The sequence below is a fragment of the Canis lupus genome, chromosome 4 (assembly GCF_048164855.1).
Source record: "Canis lupus baileyi chromosome 4, mCanLup2.hap1, whole genome shotgun sequence".
NCBI lineage: Eukaryota > Metazoa > Chordata > Mammalia > Carnivora > Canidae > Canis > Canis lupus.
In genome coordinates this window covers 40855010-40870095 of record NC_132841.1, presented here as the reverse complement: position 1 = coordinate 40870095, position 15086 = coordinate 40855010, and the positions used below count along the sequence as shown (strand labels likewise).

The window sequence follows — 15086 nt, the reverse complement described above, 5'->3', positions numbered from 1 at the left end:
ATAAGGCTGAACAACAGGACAGGCAAGGTCCCTGCCCCTGGGGGCTTGCAGCTGAGAGGGAGAGAACAACTATATAGCCACACGACACACAAGATGATGTCAGACCAGGTACTGGGAGAGCATGAGGCTGGAATCACATGGGCCTGGCCGGAGCAGTGGAAGCCACTTAGTCTGTGGTCACAAGGGCCTCCCTAAGAAGGTAATATTCGAGCTGGGTAGGGAAAGACTTAGGCACAGAGGACTCAGGCAGTGGGAGCAAGGAGGACAAGGGCCCCGAGGCAGGACAGAGTTCAGCAGGTTGGAGGCACGGCCCGAAGGCCAGGGTGGCAGGGCTTGTGGAGGAGAGGAGGGGCCAGAGGAGGAAGGATGGGTTGGTGCAGGCAGGGTCCTGGGGCTGGAGTGAGGAGCTGAGACTTTCTTCTCTGAAGCTGCTGGAGGGTGCAGCAGAGCAGTGGTATTACCTGTTACCCTTTAAAGGTACCAGTTCAGCTGCTGGGTGGTTCCAAAAGGTCTTGGGTGAGAGCGTTAACAGGGGCTTACCAATCATGGGAGGCAGGAGGGTGTCGTGGTTAGAGTACTGCCTCTACGTGCAATCTGTCTGGGATGAAATGCCGCTTCCACCACCACCCTGGCCAAGTCACTCAACCTCTCAAAGCCTCAGTTTGCTCATCTGTATACTGGGAGTGACAGTAGGGCCGTTGTAAGCACTATAGTAAGTGCTCGACGTATGGCAGCTATCGTCCACACCATCATCATCACTACCACCTCCAACCCCATGCCACCACCACCTGTCACCACCGTCACCGTCTGGGTCATCACCATCATTGCCATTGTCATCATCTCTACCATCACCTCCTCTGTCACTACCATCACCCGATCACCACCATCACTGCCTCTGTCACCATCACCCCCACCAGCACGAGCACCAGCAGCAGCAGTCAGACAAGGCTTTAAGGCACAGTTTGCACCCCCAGCCACCCCTCTTCCCTCCTGCATCCCCAGAGAGCACAGCTTTCTTGGAAGTGACAATGAGAATCAGATCCCAAAGTTTCCTGAGCCTCATACTGCACAACCTCACATGTGAATCTGAGCAAGAAACCATGGAAACTTCCCTGCAAGTTGATGAAGCGGCTATGGCCAAACTAAAGCATGCAGGCACGGGCTTTGGGAAACACCCGTTTTCATCAGGGCACGCTACACGTTGACCAAATTAGTGGTTTTACAGCACAGCCAGGAGTCTTGTTTTCTTGAGGCCGGACCGTCTGTCCCCCACCTGCCATGAGCACCTCAGGGTCCTTAGTAAGGGCACGCCATGGGGAAGAAAACCCTTTGCCAAAGGAGCAGGTAAGCCGGGCAGCTTCCCTGGATGCCAATCCCAGGATCCCACAGGCAGGCACGGTGGACAAGGCAGGCCCTCCGTGGCTGCTTGAGGGCACGGAAAGCACAGACCACCCCCGTCACTGCCTCAGCGACACCACCTCCAGGGATGTGTCCAAAGAAGGTAACTCCCTAACCCCAAACTGCCAAGGCCCAGGAGAGAGACAAAGCCCGCTGCAAGGAGGGCAGGGCCTCCTGGGCAGGAAGGGCACTGTGTGCCCGCGTGGGGACAGGCCGGTTGGGCACCTGGGTCCCTAGAAAGGTGCTCAGCTCCCCTGGGGAGCTCAGCCATCTGCTCCTTAAGGAAGAGGCACAGCTGATCTATGCCATCTCTGCAGGGAACCCCACGATGCCACGCAGCTCACCCACTGGCACCTCCCTCTGGCCGGGACCCCTCCTGCCTCTACATAGACATCCTTTCCAAGAACGAGCCTAGTTGTCCTCTATGTGCTTAGAAACCACCAGCCAGGGGGTCCAAACTCCCAGGCTGGCTTTAGAAAATGCCTGATACCACTTTTAAGGTTTGACTTCTCAGCAGCTGTCCAATTCCCCCCTCCCTCCCATCTAACTGTCTCTTTCTCATCCCTTCTTTCTCCCCTTCATTCATTCAGAGAGGAGACTTACCAGAGTGGTCAGGAGAAGGGCTCTGCAGTGAGACAACCAGGATCACAATCCCAGCTCTCTTTCAAGCTGTGTCACCTTGTGCAGGCTGCCTAACCTCTCTGTGCCTCAGTTTTATCATCTGTTTGATGCAAATGTGAATAATACCTACTTCCTAGGGTTATTCTGACGATTAAATCAGTTAACATCTGCTAAACATTTAGAGTAATTCCTGGCATGGAGAAAGGGTTACGCTACAGTTAAGTAAAAATATTAACAAATACTTGTCGAGGGCCCTCTACATACCAGACACTGTTCTGGATGCTTGGGACACATCAGTGAACAAAACAAAGACTGCTGTCCTTAGGGAGCTGAAGTGCTCATCAGGGAGATTAGCAATCAACTTAATAAACAAGTAAACCATGGAAAAACCAAAAGTAGGGCAGGGAAAGGAGAACTAGGACTATGTTGGGGGTGGGGGTGGCAGGTTTCCAGTTTAAAATAGGGTGGTTGGTGGAGGCCTCACTGAGATAAACAATGACTTAAAGAAGAAAGTCAATCATGGAGGAAAAAACATTACAGGCAGTACGAAGAGCTGTGCAAAGGCCCTGGAGCAGATGTCTGCCTGGCATTTCTGAGACACAGCAAGGAGGTCAGAGTGGCTGGCACGCAGTGAGGGGTTAAGATGCAGTGGGCAGATGACATGGAACCCTGCAGGTCACTGAGACTGGAGCGCAGCCTGAGTGAGAGCGGAGCCATTCACGGGCTCTGGACCAGGAAGGGACAGGAGCTGAGGTACATTTTAAGGTTTCCCTCTGGCTGCTGTGCTGAGAAGAGACTTAAGGAGGACAGGACCGGTGAGGAAGTAATAATGCAAGCAAGAGCAATGGTGGCAGCCCATTTCCAACCAATGGAAATGGTGAGAAGTGGTGGGCTTCAGGGCATGTTCTGAGGGCAGAGTTGGAGGCTTTCCTGACAGAACGGACACAGAGTGTGCAAGAAAAGGCTGAGGGCACGCGGTGTGGGCGTCCACACAGGGTAGAGAGTCATCGGCTGGATGCAGGCCCTGGGGCAAGTGGGGGCAGTCACTGAAAACCAGGTGGGACCCTGGAGCTGAGCGGAGACGGGCAGAAAACCCTGGGGCGCTTGCAGGGTGACCAGAGGCGGGAAAAGAGGAGCCGGTGAGAAGGGGAGACGCCGGGGAGGCTACGGGGGCCCGAAGCCAAGCGCTGGCGGTGTAAGGGAGCGGAGCCACTGTCGCTGCTGTGCCTGCGGCCCGCGGGGCGAGCACAGGGGCCAGAGCCAGCCACCGCGTCCAAGAGCGGAAGTCACGGGCGACCCTGACACCAAGGCTGGGACACTGTGTGGCAGGTTTGCGAACAACTCAACAAGCGTACACAGAACGCCCGATGTGACAGCCATTGCGATAAAAACCGTGCGCACGGAGTCTCATTCCCTCACTCAACTGCGTTAGGCGAGCACTATCCACAGCTCACAGGTGAGGAAACTGAGGCACGGAGTGAGAACTGCTCCTATTCCAGGTGGTCCAGCCTGACTGCAGAGCCTGGGTCACTAATCACTACATGACACAGTCCCCAAGAATCTCTGTGCAAGTGAGGGGGTGAACCAGAAAACAGTGTGGGCACAGTCAACTCAAGGCAAGGGGCGATGGGGGGGGGGGCAGGAGGAACCTCCCAGAAGCAGCAGAAACCAGTGGCATTGGGACACCTGGGTGGCTCAGCAGCTGAACGTCTGCCTTTGGCTCAGGGCATGATCCCAGGGTCCTGGGATCAAGTCCCACATGGGGATCCCCACAGGGAGCCTTCTTCTCCCTCTGCCTGTGCCTCTGCCTCTCTCTGTGTGTCTCATGAATAAGTAAAATCTTAAAAAAAAAAAAAAAAAAGAAAGAAAGAAAGAAACCAGGGGCATGAACAGCTCTGCAGGAGACATGAAGTCAAGCTCCGGAGGCCCCTCCCTGTCACTCAAAGCCAGGCCAGCTCAAGCAAGCCATGCTCCACCCTCTCCCCAACCCAGAAATAAAGAGGCCCGAGGACAAAGCTGCTAGCAGCCTAAGCCTGGGAAGGCCATTTCTTTATCTCCAGGGATCTCTCCTTTCTTCTGCAACCCTTTGTCTCACACTAAGCATCCTCTGGCAGGACATTTTTTCCAACTATGTAACAAAAATTCCTGGCCCAAGCTGAGGCTCCAGGGCTGCCATGTGGGGATGGAGGACAGCTGGTCTCTTCCTGGTGGAATGTCCTGAATGTCCTAGAGGCCGGATGTAGCAGGCCAGGAGGTGCCTGCTTACAGGAACAATTGGCCCCAGGTGGCTTGGAGCTTCTGCATCTGACAGTGACGCCCACCCCACCTCTGGCTTCCCCACCAGACACCAGAAATGCCCAGAAAATGAGGCCTCTGATCCTCCAGGCATTTGCAATTCAATGCATCATTCCCTGAGCACAGCCACAGAGGTTAAGCTGTGGGCACTACAGTATCTTGTATCTTTGTATTTAACCCTCACAGCTACCCTGTTAAAGGGGGGGGGGGGGCATTGCCATTACCCCCATTTCAGAGCAAGAACTGAGTCACAGAGATGTTAAGCCAATCTCCCAGGGTCTCACAGCCAAGAAGTGGTAGAGCTGGGATTTGAACCCAGGACTTTACAACTTTACAACCGCAGTCCACACACCTCATCACTGTGTTGCACACCCGAGGGATGCACTGTAGCCTGGAATGTCAAAAATGGGCCCGGTGCTTGGCCCATAGTAGGTACACAGGAAAAGCAGCTGACCACAAAGACTCTGTGCTTGGTGTGGCCTCTTCTTCCTTTCCTCCCGACACACAACAGAGGTTGCGAGTCACATATGTGGAAGGATCACAGTGGGCAAGGCGTGGAGGAGAAGCCCCTCCTCCTTTCTCCCACCAGCAGTGATGGCATGGGGACAGTGATCGGCAGATCTGAGGACAGCTGGGCAGGTGGTGTGCACCACTTTCAAAACACAAGGCACCAGCCTGGGCAAAGGGCAGCTCCTAGCTACCTCCAATATTTCAAAAATGTTCAAGGAAACCATCATTCCCTTCTCTACGTTAAGGCCAGAGATTCCTCACACAGTACCCAGAAGGGCCCTTGTAAGTGTAAGTCAGATGCGGTCTCCCCCATCCAAACGCTCAGAGGTACCCCACCACACATAAGGGAAAGCTCAAGTCCTGGTCTGGGCTTCGAGACCCTGCATGACCCTACACATCCTGGCCCTTTGTGCAGAAAAGAGTGAGCACAGCAGCCTGCCTGCCCCACTTTGAAAAGCCTGCTTCCACCACTGGCCCTTGGCTGGCCTCTGGAAACCCGGGTCTGGGTAGGGATCCGCCACAAACGGACAAGAGTGGCTCACTCTGCCTTGACTGTTTGCACAGACAATATAGTTCACACTGAGCATCCGCTTTCTTTCTGGAATCTGTGTCCTGCTGCAAAGTCTCAGAGTAGAGAGTGTATCATGTGGTATGTGTCCTCTTGGTGAGCCATCCACACTGGGCGTGCACACACCCTACACCTCTCTGATCTCTGCCCTCACTCCTGGGTCCACACCCTAGCCTCCTCATTCCTCCCAATCACACTCGCAGGCCAGGCTGGTGCCTCGGCTCCACAGCACACTTGCCCAGCCCCCTGGCCTCCTCTGGGTGTCTTCCCACACAAAGCCCTTCCATGCCCCCCTTCTACAGGGGAGCCAGCCGCCGCAGGGGTTAGGGTTAGGCTTTATTTTCTTTTTCCTTGTAGCCCTTGTCTCCCCTGCCATGTGCACCTGTCTGCCAGATGTTCATGCCCTGTCTCCCCCACTAGAACAGAAGTGAGGACAGACTGTGGGGGAGCTGCCTTCACCATAGCCCTCCCAGAACGAGAGCAGGCATTCAGGAGGTGCCCAGGAAGCAGCAGCTGATGAAAGAATGGTTGTTCTGGTCGTCGCCTGGGCTGAGGAGCACACCCAGCTTCCAAGTCACCGGTGAGCTCGCCATCTTCCACCCGCAAAGGAAGGGCAGGACAGAGGGCAGGCAGCCCTCCACCCCCCGACTCCCCCACCCGGGAGGGCACTTACCTCCAGGAGCTGTGCAGCGCTGGGCCGGGTCTCCGGGTTCTTATCCAGAGCGGTCTTCAGGAAGTCACGGAACTCCATGGACCTGGAGGGGGCACGGTACAGGTGGCAGCAGTTAGCTTGGAATAGGGCAAGAACTGAGAATATTCCCGACTCACAGGCTCTACTCTCCCAGGAGGCATGCGCTTCCCAAACACAGCCCTCAAAGGACGAAGGGCACCTGCAGGAGCTAAAGTGGAGATGGGGGGCTTTCGAGATGACCTTCTCATCATGAGCATCACTGTACAGATGAGGATGTGGAAATCAGAGGAGCGGGGACTTGCCTGAGGCCACACAGCAAAGCACGGAAGTGGTGGGGTTTCAGTGTGAGCCCCATTCCCAGCCCAGGGTTGTGCCATGTGGCTGCCGGGGGGATCCGGCTTATTGATCACTGTCTCTTTGACGGACAGCCCAATGCCAAGGGCACAGAGGACAGAAAAAGGCACGGAGGGTCCAGGCAGAGCAGAAAGCCCCGGAGACCTCCAGGCCCTGACCGCTCCCCAACTCTGGGGCCTGGCAGGGACAGGAGCACCCTGGCGCTGCACCCATCCAACCCCACCCGCCCCGAGTCCCAGGCCCGCTGGCCGTGCGGCAAGCGCCCTCAGGCAGCCTTGCTCCTTACCACTTGGAAGGCGTGAGCAGAGTCGGGGGCTCCGACTTGGCAATCTTGAGCAGGACCCGCATGGGGTTGAGCTCATGATGCGGGGGCTCGATCTGGGCCATCTCAATCAGAGTGATGCCCAGGGACCAGATGTCGGCTTTGTAGTCGTACGGGGTGTCCTTCATGGTCTCACACATCACCACCTCAGGGGCCATCCTGAACCAACCAAGCGACAACACAGGGCTAAGAACCCGGCCTCCGCAGGCACTTCTCAGGGACTCAGGGTAGGGGCCACCACAAGCCAATGTCAGAGGCTTGGCAGCACTCCCGAACCACGATGCGCATTAGCGTCCATCCCACTGTCTTCCTCATGACCGTCTTCACTCAGAAAGACGCCTTCAGAGGGGCTCGGCGCCGCGTCCTGCTGCAGTTCCCGAGGCCTGCCACAAGATGGCAGCAACAATCCAGAACACAGAGTCCTGGGGCCGGGGTGGGTGGGGCAGAGGGGAAGGTGCCAGGAACCACCTGGGCGGGGGCACGAGGGGGCGGGCAGAGAGAATACAACAGCACAGAGAGAAGGGATGGGAGAGAACAGGAAAAAGAGGAGTAAAAGGGCGGAGAGAGAGAAAGAAAGGGTGAGTAATAAGCAAGCAAGAAGGGAGCCTAACTCCCAAGTGAGAAGTAATGCATGTGAAAAACAGAAAGTAATTAGGTGTGAAACTCAGAGTGTTTCTGTGGATTTTTTTTTAAGTAATAGTTTTGGAAAAGAAGGAAATATAATGGACTAGAGAAGTCCAGAGAAAATTCGTGGGAGAATAGGAATTGGACCTGTTCATCTTCACAGTCCCAAGCCAGGGACTCCCATTCAATCTGTACTTGTTGAATTAATCAAGAATTGAACCATTTTCTAGGGGTTCCCATGTAGGTGCTCTTAATGGAGCACCATACTCATCACCCTGTTCAATCTTCACAACAACCCGTGAACCCAGATTTCATAGAGGAGGAAACTGAGGCATGGGAAAGCTAAAGCAACTTAGCCAAGGTCACACGGCACTCGTGAATGGTGTGGCCTGGGCTCAGACCCAGCAGCCTGACTCTGGAGCCCTGGCCGCTGTCCTCTCTCCTCTACAGCAGCCAGCAGTCACCTTGGGGAGTCTGAGCATGGACCTCAGTTCACCATTCCCTTTCCAGAAACTGCACAACTCACCAGTAAGGCGTTCCTATGAAGGAATCTCGTTTCTGCAGAGTTTTCAGATTCTTGGCAGACACACCAAAGTCAGCTGCAAGACAAAAATCAGAGTATTCGATGGACATTCCTCCACCCACAGCCCTGGGGTGTGTGAACTCAGAGACAAACGTTCCAAATCAATTAACAGATGCCACTGCCTATCTAGCAAATTTCTGTATCTACTATTGTAAGGATATATAGAGCCATGCACTTTTCCTTCCTGCTAATGAGAGCATAAATTGAGAATATAAATTGGGTGGCTCAGTTGGGTGAGTGTCTTGACTCTTGGTTTCGACTCAGGTCATGATCTCTAGGTTGTGAGATCGAGGCCTGCATTGGGCTCCATGCTCAGTGCAGTCTGCTTGAGATGATCTCTCTCCCTCTCCTTATGGCCCTCCCCCTGCTCAAGTGCTCTCTCTCGCTCTCTCTCTCTAAAATAAATAAAATCTTTAAAAAATAAATAAATTCAGACAAAGCAACACCTTAAAAGCAGACTAGTGATGTTAAATCCAAAGAGAAGATGCAAAGTTGTCCTAACTGCCAGCCACCCCAGAACCCTCTGTCTAGCTCTTGAAATGAACTGGTCTGAACCACAGCCACATAACTGCTGTCTTGTACAGCTTGAATCAGACCCACAATTTCAAACCAGGAAGGAGCATAATGCTAAGAGCATGGGCCTAAACACCAGAGAACTGGCTCCAGTCCCAATTCTTTCATTTCACTGGTTTATGCACCTATTCATTGGGGTGCCATCTGGAGCCAGACATTAGCCAGGAGCGAATCAAGCAAACTAAGTCCTTCCCCTCGGGCAGCTCAAAGTTTAGTGGTAGAAGCAGACAGCAATCAAATACCAGTAAGTGTATATTCACAGGGTGGAAAGACGGGAGCACAAGGGATAGGAGAGTCAGGGAGAGAGGGAGGCAGTGCTTGGAGGAAGCACAGCTGAGGGTCCCCAGGCTATTCATTCATTTGACCATATTAATTGAACATCTATTATATGCTAGGCACTGTTCTAGGAACAGAGCTGAACCAGAATCTTTATCCTCATGTGGCTTATTATTCTAGCAATGAAAACAGGCCTTCAACAACCTCCATGTGATTCATGGTGGGTGCTGGGTGGATGGGCAGCTGTTTTAGACAAGAGGTCAAGACCTGGAGGAAGATATTTCCAGACAGGAATAACAAACTGGCTGAAGGGCCAGGGAGGGGCAGGATAACGTGACTATAGGGAAGGGAGGTAGAGGCAGATAAGGTGGGAGACAGACAGGGCTCAAGACAATTAGCAAACCTCTGACCCTCATCGTCCCCATCTGTGACACAGGGGTGGTGATACTAGTAGAACTACCTTGCAGGGTTGCCATGAGGATTAAATGGAACACATAAAGCACTCTGCTCCAAGCCCTACTTCTGGGAAATGCTCTGTCCATGGGGGCACACGTAAGCCAGGAGAATTTTAGGCTGGGGCACAGCTGAGGTTCCTGGAAGTGGTCTCAGAGACTAGAACCCAATCTCAGCTAACTAAATAGTAGCTGCTGTCAGCTGATGACAGGCCTAGGGGGACAGTCTAGCCCAGGGAGGGGCCTACAGCTGCACCAGGCGAGGAGGGGAAGGTTTACAAAACCAGGAAGGCCAGATGAGAACCTGGCTGTGCTGCTGACTACCCGGTATACCAGGTCAAGTCGCCACCCCTGTGGGCTCCCCAGGGAAGAATGAGAGCCTGACTCACCTCCTTCCTATGGGGGCCTCCTAGGGCCCATCTCCCCCGCAAACACCAATAATAGCTGGCGTATCACCCTAGGTATCTTTTGGGAACAACAGTGAATGTCCCTCAAACCCAGCCTGAGGCTTCCAGGAGGGAGACACAGCCACCACTCCCCACCAGAGTCTCCAGTCCCTGCCTAAGAAAGAGGAAAAACAGAAACCACCAACTTTCACAATGACACACAGTTGGTCCCCAGGGCCCTCCCTTAGGCAAGAAGCCAGCCAGTCTTTTGGATATAGCTGCTACTTCCCTCTTCTGCCTCATAAGACGGCCCTGGACAGGCCCTCCCCGCAGCCCAGGGACCTCAGGCTTCCTGAATGGAGTTTAGGAGGTGGACCTCGGACAATTCAAAGGGGATTTTTCCCCAGGCAGTCTCCTCTAATAAAAATACTCCTCTCTCCGTCTACCATTTGACAACAACAATCAGAAACAGGGCAGTAGGCAGGTGGGGATTCTGTTTCATAAATTATCATTTCCATAAGACAAGAGTCCAATTCTGTTTCATCCACCATGGTGCCCCTGGCACCACATCTGGCATATGAAGGAGTATTCCCAAATGAGCAACTAAATAAATGGACGGCCAGACTGTGCTAGACTACCTTTTGTGTCTAGGAAAAAATAACTCTGGGTTTTAAGAAATACATTTGACAGCAACTCTCTTCCTAGAAATAAACCCTCCAAAACACATTATACCACATTTGGAAGCTTACAAAAGCATTATTTGAAGGAATAAAAAATTGGAAGCCGCCAAGTTGTTGCTAAAGCTTAGCTGGCAAACGGTTAAATTATGGCACCGTCCAGCCAGGAATTAATAGGCAGCCCTTAAAAAGAATAAAGTTGCATTTGTAAGTACTAACTTGGGATTTTGTCCACAACATGTTGCCCTGAACATGTTGCTGACTGATCGACACATAATAGAAGGTATAGCACAATCCCAGTTGTATTTTAAAAGAATGACAAACACATACTGTGCAGACAGATACACCCACACACAGAGAACAGGGTCTGCGAGCTTACACATCAAGCTTAATAGTAATCACCTCCCCAGAAGCAGCATTTTGGTGGGCACGCCAAGAGGAACTTACATTTTTTTTAACTTTAGACACTTTGATAAAGAGTATGTACTGCCTTTCTGGTTTAAAAAGCTGAAATGCATGTGGCAAAGTTTTTGAGGTTTGTCAGTTTTTGTTCTTGCTTTTTGAGTAAAACCCAGTGGGAGCCAGGATGTGGTGAGAGCACTGCACACTTGCCGGGGGTGTGAGCTGCACACATTGGATAAAGGGCACACCATTATTAACAAAACCCTGAAACACTGCACGCACTCATCCAACAGTTCTTTTTTTTTTTTTTTTTAATTTATTCATAGAGACAGAGGGAGAGGCAGAGACACAGGCAGAGGGAGAAGCAGGCATCATACGGAGAGCCCGATGTGGGACTAGATCCAGGGTCTTCAGGATCACGCCCTGGGCTGCAGGCGGCGCTAAGCCTGCGCCACTGGGGCTGCCCTCAACCAACAGTTCTAATGCTAATATTCGCTGAGAACTTACCAGGTGTACAGCACTGTACAGACGTCCACGTGTCACTCAGATCTTCCTCTGCATATCATCTGCATGTATATCCCTATCCATTATCATTTATAGCCATGACCCTTAGTGGCAGGGAAATTACCCCCCTTTTACAGATGAAAAGGCTGACACTTAGAGACATTAAGGAACTTGTGGACAGTCACCTAGCTCTAAGGACAGACATGACACTAAGTCTGAGCTCTTTACCCCCCTACATGGTTCTACCTTTCTGTGCACAGAAAAACATGAGAGGAGGCCCACGGGGTACATTCGGAGTGACTTTTGTTTCCTTAGTAGTGGGTTTTATTCCAGACTGTCTATATTACTGTATCTATTTATATACTCACATATATATATTTTCTTATTATTACCAAGGCAATGCTGCTTATCAAAAGTTCGAACATTTACATATTAGAAAATCTCCATAATCCTGGCAGAGATAAACATTTATAAGTTGGCTCCAGATTTATTTATACAAAAAAAAAGTGCATGTGTAAGGGCAGCCCAGGTGGCTCAGCAGTTCAGCGCCTGCCTTTGGCCCAGGGCGTGATCCTGGAGTCCTGGGATTGAGTCCCACGTCGGGCTCCCTGCATGGGGCCTGCTTCTCCCTCTGCCTGTGTCTCTGCTTCTCTCTCTCTGTGTGTCTCTCATGAATAAATAAAATCTTTAAAAAAAAGTACATGTGTAAATAAAAAGTTTTTAAAAATAAAATCAGATTAAACTTGTTATGATGCAGCTTGGTTTTGTCCCTTCATGTATATATATACATTTTTATAAAAGATTACACATTTTCTACAATTTAATTTTCAATCGCTGAAGAAGATTCCATCGTATGATAGTACCATAAGTTATTTAATTAAACCTCTTCTGGAGTAAATTGGATTATTTCTCATTTCTTGCTCTTATAAATATTGTTGCAATAAGTATCGTTGTACACATTTTCCTATGTGTGTGTAAATACCATATGTTACTCATAATCAAAAAATTACATATATAAGAACAATTATATGTTATACACATACACAGGGCTATGAACTTAGAATGCATGAAGATATTGAACAAAATCTCTCATCTGTCCCCTTAACTGTAAACAACCAAAAGAATCTAGGATAAGAGGACATTTTCCCAAATAATGGCAGGCTAGTTAAGCGCAAACCACTGTCCAGTAAGACTTCTATACTGCCCCCCCTCCTGGACCCTCTACCCCAGGCCAATGAGTGTACAGGCCAGCGTGGGGCAGGCTTACCCTGGAATTCTAGGTCTGAATTCTAGGTGGTCCTCAACCAGGGGTGGTGCCCTGTGTTTCAGGATGTGTTTGAAAGTGAATGGGGACAGTCTGGTTGTTATCACGAAGAGGAGTACTCCTCCCATTTAGTAGGGGAGAGCCAGAGGCACTGCACTTCCTAAGGCAAAAACTGTCTTGGGACACCTGGGTGGCTCAGCGGTTGAGTGTCTGCCTTCGGCTCAGGGCATGATCCCAGGGTCTGGGATTGAGTCCTATGTCAGGCTCCTTGCATGGAGCCTGCTTCTCCCTCTGCCTATGTCTCCGCCTCTCTCTCTCTCAATCTCTCATGAATAAATAAATAAAATCTTAAATAAAAAAACAACACTCTCATCTAAAATGCCAGCAGTGGCCCTATGGACCAACACCAGCCATACACCATACACCTAATGGTACCCATGGGGACAAGACTAGAGAAGCTGTGGGACCTGCTGACATGGAGATGGGGATGAGAAGGCGAAAGACTCTGACCCCCAGCCCCGGAACCCCATGGGCCCTCTTCCTCTGGATTACAATGCCAGCTCACTAAGAGGGAGGCTCCACCAAGGGCCCCCAAGTGGCTTCTCTCAATTACCAGGGCGATCTGCCTTCCCAGGAGTGTCATGGAAACGGTACCTGGCAGGCAAAGTAGAAGATTCTGTGATCTGAGACCAACTGCTTCATGTTTCTGAGCCTCAGTCTCACCTGTTGAACAAGCATCATATCATCTAGCCAACTGTGAGGCAGAGCCAACTGCTCTACTTCTCTGTTTCTAGGTTCATTTTCTTTTGTTCAGAGAACCTGGTTTTCCCGCTCATCCTCATCCACCTGCAGCCTCCTGGCCCCACTGCCTTCACTGACTCTCTCCCCTCTCCTACGCCACTCTGTCTCTTTCTGTTTTTTCTCCCTTAACCTCTATCACATATTCAGAACTTTTTTCTTGCCTCCGACAGGCTGTAGAAAACAACATGTTTTTCAGGACAGTGCAAATCTTCTCACTTTCTGACCTGTCCCAGCACACTGCTCCTTGGAAAGAAGGAGGGGGACAAGGTAGGCAATACGTCCATCTGGCTACCTGACCCCACCTTCCTCCTCAGAGACTGCCACAGCAGGGCCAATCAGAGAAGCAGGTCCTTACCAGATCTCGCTGATTGGTCCAGGGGTCTGCACCACCTGCCAAGCTAGGCCAATCAGAGCCCTTCCCTGGGATTACAGACTCCAAGATCTGAATGGGGAGGTTCCAATCTTCCTGAGATAGGTGATGCTGGGGAAATTAATGCAGGAGGGGGCTGGTCTGAGAGCCTGGCCAACACGCACAGAAAGGCAGACCAGAGAGTCTCGGCAGCATTTGTGTTCCTGGGTCCCATTGCCGTGGACGCCCAGCTGTCTCTCTTCTCTATTGCAGTTCCATATGCCGTATACACACATTTTCCTATCTGCCTTAAATCACAGGAGACTGGTTCTTATCAATGGTCACCAAGAGTAAAATAGGGTAGTGGTTAAGCATGTGGGCTCTGAAGCCAGAGGCACTGGTTTGAACCCCAGATGTGCCTCTTACTGGCTGGATGATTTGGGGTTAAGTCTTTTATTAAAAAAAAAAAAAAAAGACAGATACCTCCTCTATAAAATGGTATCAGTGGCCTTCAAGGACTAAATGAATTTCTACATATCAAACCCTGGCTCAGTACATGGTAGCCATAGTGAAAGAGCCAGGACACCAACCTGCTGGCAGCAGCACACAGGAATTCTGGGTTGGGAGTCAAACAACATGGTCTGGTTCCTGCCAAGCCCACTTGCAAGGCTTCCTGTGCATCAAGTGGACTTTGAGAATTGGGAATACCTTAGTAATCATAAAATGATAAAGTAATGGCAATGCTGGAAGGTACTAGTGATTTGAGCACCAGCTGTACACCAAGCTCTGTGCTGGGCATTTTTTATTTTTAGGCCAATTCAGACTTCTTCTTAGAACTTGAAAAACCCCCATGGGACGCCTCAGTGGCTCAATGGGTTAAGCATCTGCCTTCAGCTCAGGTCATGATCCCAGGGTCCTGGGATTGAGCCCAGTGTCTGTGCAGGGAGCTTTCTTCTCTCTTTCCTCTCCATTCTTGCTCTCTATCACTATGCTACCCCTGTCACTATCTCTGTCTCTCCCTCAAATTAATAAGTAAAATCTTCCAAAAAAAAAAAAAAAAAGAACTTGAAAGACCCCTAAAGTAAAATTACCCCTCATCTTCAGAGAAGCACTGCTGGGGAAAGAACACAGATTCTTCAGAGAACAGAGAACATTGTCTCATAGCAGCTTTTCCGAGACATTCCTAGACCCAAGAAAGAAACCTAACATTCACTGGCCTCTCTGATGTGCTAGGCACCTACAGATGCTTTGCATGCACTGTCTCACTTGTCACACGAATTCTGTGAGATAGAAACTATTGCCACACCCGAGTTGAAAAGCTAAAGCTCCAAAGGGTTAGGTGACTTGTCCAAGGTCTTCCAATGTGAAGCGGCAGATCCAGGCCAAGAATGCAGTTCTTCGGACTCCAAGTCCACACCCCACTTCCTTTCTCTCTC

At 50.9% G+C, this 15086-nt stretch overlaps 1 protein-coding gene across 2 annotated transcripts in view; it reads right to left on the bottom strand.

Moving 5' to 3' along the window:
• STK10 (serine/threonine kinase 10) overlaps positions 1 to 15086 on the bottom strand; it is a 112044-nt gene that overhangs the window by 34196 nt on the left and 62762 nt on the right. For both annotated transcript variants that reach the window (XM_072824140.1, XM_072824139.1), the window contains exons 5-7: positions 7910 to 7982; positions 6724 to 6918; positions 6066 to 6147 (exon numbers count right to left, since the gene is read on the bottom strand). In XM_072824140.1, the coding sequence (XP_072680241.1) occupies positions 6066 to 6147; positions 6724 to 6918; positions 7910 to 7982 (350 nt within the window). The remainder of the gene's footprint in view (positions 1 to 6065; positions 6148 to 6723; positions 6919 to 7909; positions 7983 to 15086) is intronic.